Below are 2,645 nucleotides of genomic sequence, written 5' to 3' on the forward strand. Positions count from 1 at the left end.
AGGGAATTTCATGAAAATAGAAGAGATCATTGGAGTAGAGAAGGGATTGAGAGGGAGGGAGGAGGGATGGGAAAAAGGAAGAACCGTGGAATATATTTAATCTAATTTTTCTATGTACATATATGTACCACAGTAACTCTCACCTTCATGTATATCCACTAGGAACGAATTGAAAAATATACTATAGAATAAAGGGAAGGGAACAGGATGAGAGAGGAGGGGAGGGAAAGGGGAAGTACTTGGGACTAAATCAGAGAAAATTATATACCATGCTTGTATAATTATGTCAAAATGAACACTAATATTATGTATAACTAAAATGAACTAATAAAAAAGTATGTCTGCTCTAGACAACATATAGTTAGATCTTGTTTTAAAATTCAATCCCTTCTTTTTGATCATAATGCTTGTTTCATTTACATTTACTATAATATAAATATATTATAAATATAAATATAATAAATATATTATAAATATATATAAATATATTATAAATATAAATAATGTAATTATTTATAACTAGCATTTTGCTGTAATTGTCTCATATAACACTATTTGTCCTTTTTTTTTTTTTTTACAGGTTTCATATTTTAATCAGTTCTGTGAAGGATATCCTAAACACTACAAGAGACACAACAAAATATTTTTCTTCCAGCATTAAAAAAATGACATTCACAAACATTTTTAAGAAGCTTGTCTGTATAATCAGGGTGGTGATCTTGAATTTTAAGAAAAAGTATCATGTTATTGACACAGATTGCTTACAGGTACATTTGGAAATTACTCTCTAATCATGATAAACATTGTGTACAGGTTTTAAAAATGTCCCCAACTTTAGCTTTAAAAAAATTAAGTCTGGCCAAACTTTTCTTTTGCCAGAAGCAATAATCCTGAGAGCCCAAACTAAAAACCTGGTAAAAGGAAAAATACCTGGGCTCAACAAATGTCCCAGAATTTGTCTTTAAATGAGAAAAAAATTTACATGAAGCTTTTTAATAGGTCTTTTAACAAGCTGCCTTGGGAGCTCAATTCAGAAATAGAAGTTGATGTACTAAAACAGATGTTTCAGCGCAGCTCCAAAAATCTTTATAAATACAGCGATTTGGAAGGACGATCCTGGATCAGAAGTGTTATTCCTTGTGTATCTACTTTAAGTGTGCATGCCTCAAATCAGTTGTCATAATTGTCTCGATAATTTCCTCCTGAGTAGCGGTCATAGCCACCCTGGCTGCCACTATAGTCTCGGGACCTTCCATATCCATATCCATATCCTCCAGGTCGACTGTCATACCGGCCACTCCCATAGCCCTGGTCCCCACCACCTCTAGAGTAGCTGCGACCACGCCCATGGGCCCCAAAGGCACCCCCTCTGGTGCCCCGGGCAGACTTGCCTGCATGGTCCACACGGATCTGCCGACCATCCAGGGACTCTCCATTCATGGCTTTCATGGCATCTGAGGCACGTTCTGGGTTGGTGAAGGTGATGAAGCCAAAACCCCGGGATCGTTGAGTCTCCCGGTCCTTGACAACAACCACCTCAGAAATAGGCCCAAAGCTGCTGAAGTGGTCTTCCAGTGCCTGCTCATCAGTATTGAAGTTGAGCCCTCCCACGAAGAGCTTCCCTTCTTCAGAAGACATGGCAGTGAATTTAAATCCTGGAAATCAAAAAGTAGAGAGACAGGAGGCTCTGAAGAGCAGGGAGAATCACTATTTGTCCTTTACTGACTACTTTTATATTAAATAGGTGTTTTCTAGGGTACCACTTTAATTCTTTTTACTCTATGTTTTGAATTATTTTCTTAGTGGTTTATCTGGGGTTTACTCTCTCTCTCTCTCTCTCTCTCTCTCTCTATATATATATATATATATATATATATATACACACACACACACACACATATATATATAAACTTAAAAATATATACTTGACATTAATGATAACTCATTTTCAGTATTATACAGAAACTGCTCCAAAACAGTTTCTTTTCCTCTCCTCTCTTTTATGCTATTATTGCCATCTTTATATATTCCAAACCCAAAAATATTTGAACAATTATCATTTTATACATATGTCTTTAAAATTAGTTATGAGAAAAAAAGAAAAATATAATAATGTATTAATATTTTTTGATGTTGGAGATGGAACCCCAGGGCCTTGTGTATGTAAAAATATGTGCTCTACTACTGAGTTACAAACCCAACCCAGTATGTTGATATTGCATTTTAGTCTTCCTACGTAATTACTTTTACTGTATACTTTATTTCCTTATGTGGAATTGAGTTACAATTTCTTTTCAGCCTGAAGAATTTCCTTCTTCCCTTTCTTTCTTTCTTGTTTCTTTAAGGCAGGTCAGCCAGCCAGCAATTAGTTCTGTAAGCCTTTTCTTTAAGTGTGTGTGTGGGGAATGTCTCTCCCTCCCTCCCTCCCTCCCTCCCTCCCTTCCTTCCTTCCTCCCTCCCTCCCTCCCTTCTTTCATTTTTGAAGGATAATTTTTCAGGTATAGCATTCTTGGTTCACAGTCCCCTCTCCACCTCGAATATGCCATGTTATTGCCTTCTTATCTCCATTGTTTCTGAGGAGAAATCAGTGGTAACTTTGTTCAGGACATGTTGTTTTCCTCTTGCTGATTTCAAGATTTTCTTTT

At 36.3% G+C, this 2,645-nt stretch overlaps 1 protein-coding gene across 1 annotated transcript; it reads right to left on the minus strand.

The window, feature by feature from the left end:
* Window positions 1-591: 591 nt before the first annotated feature.
* On the minus strand, window positions 592-1,699 carry LOC306651383 (RNA-binding protein 3-like). Its single transcript, XM_079123960.1, has one exon. It carries the CDS (start codon window positions 1,636-1,638, stop codon window positions 1,171-1,173), a length of 468 nt encoding a protein of 155 aa, XP_078980086.1. The 5' UTR covers window positions 1,639-1,699; the 3' UTR covers window positions 592-1,170.
* Between the last annotated feature and the right edge of the window lie 946 nt (window positions 1,700-2,645).

This window comes from Sciurus vulgaris (assembly GCF_902686455.1).
Source record: "Sciurus vulgaris genome assembly, chromosome: X".
Classification (NCBI taxonomy): domain Eukaryota; kingdom Metazoa; phylum Chordata; class Mammalia; order Rodentia; family Sciuridae; genus Sciurus; species Sciurus vulgaris.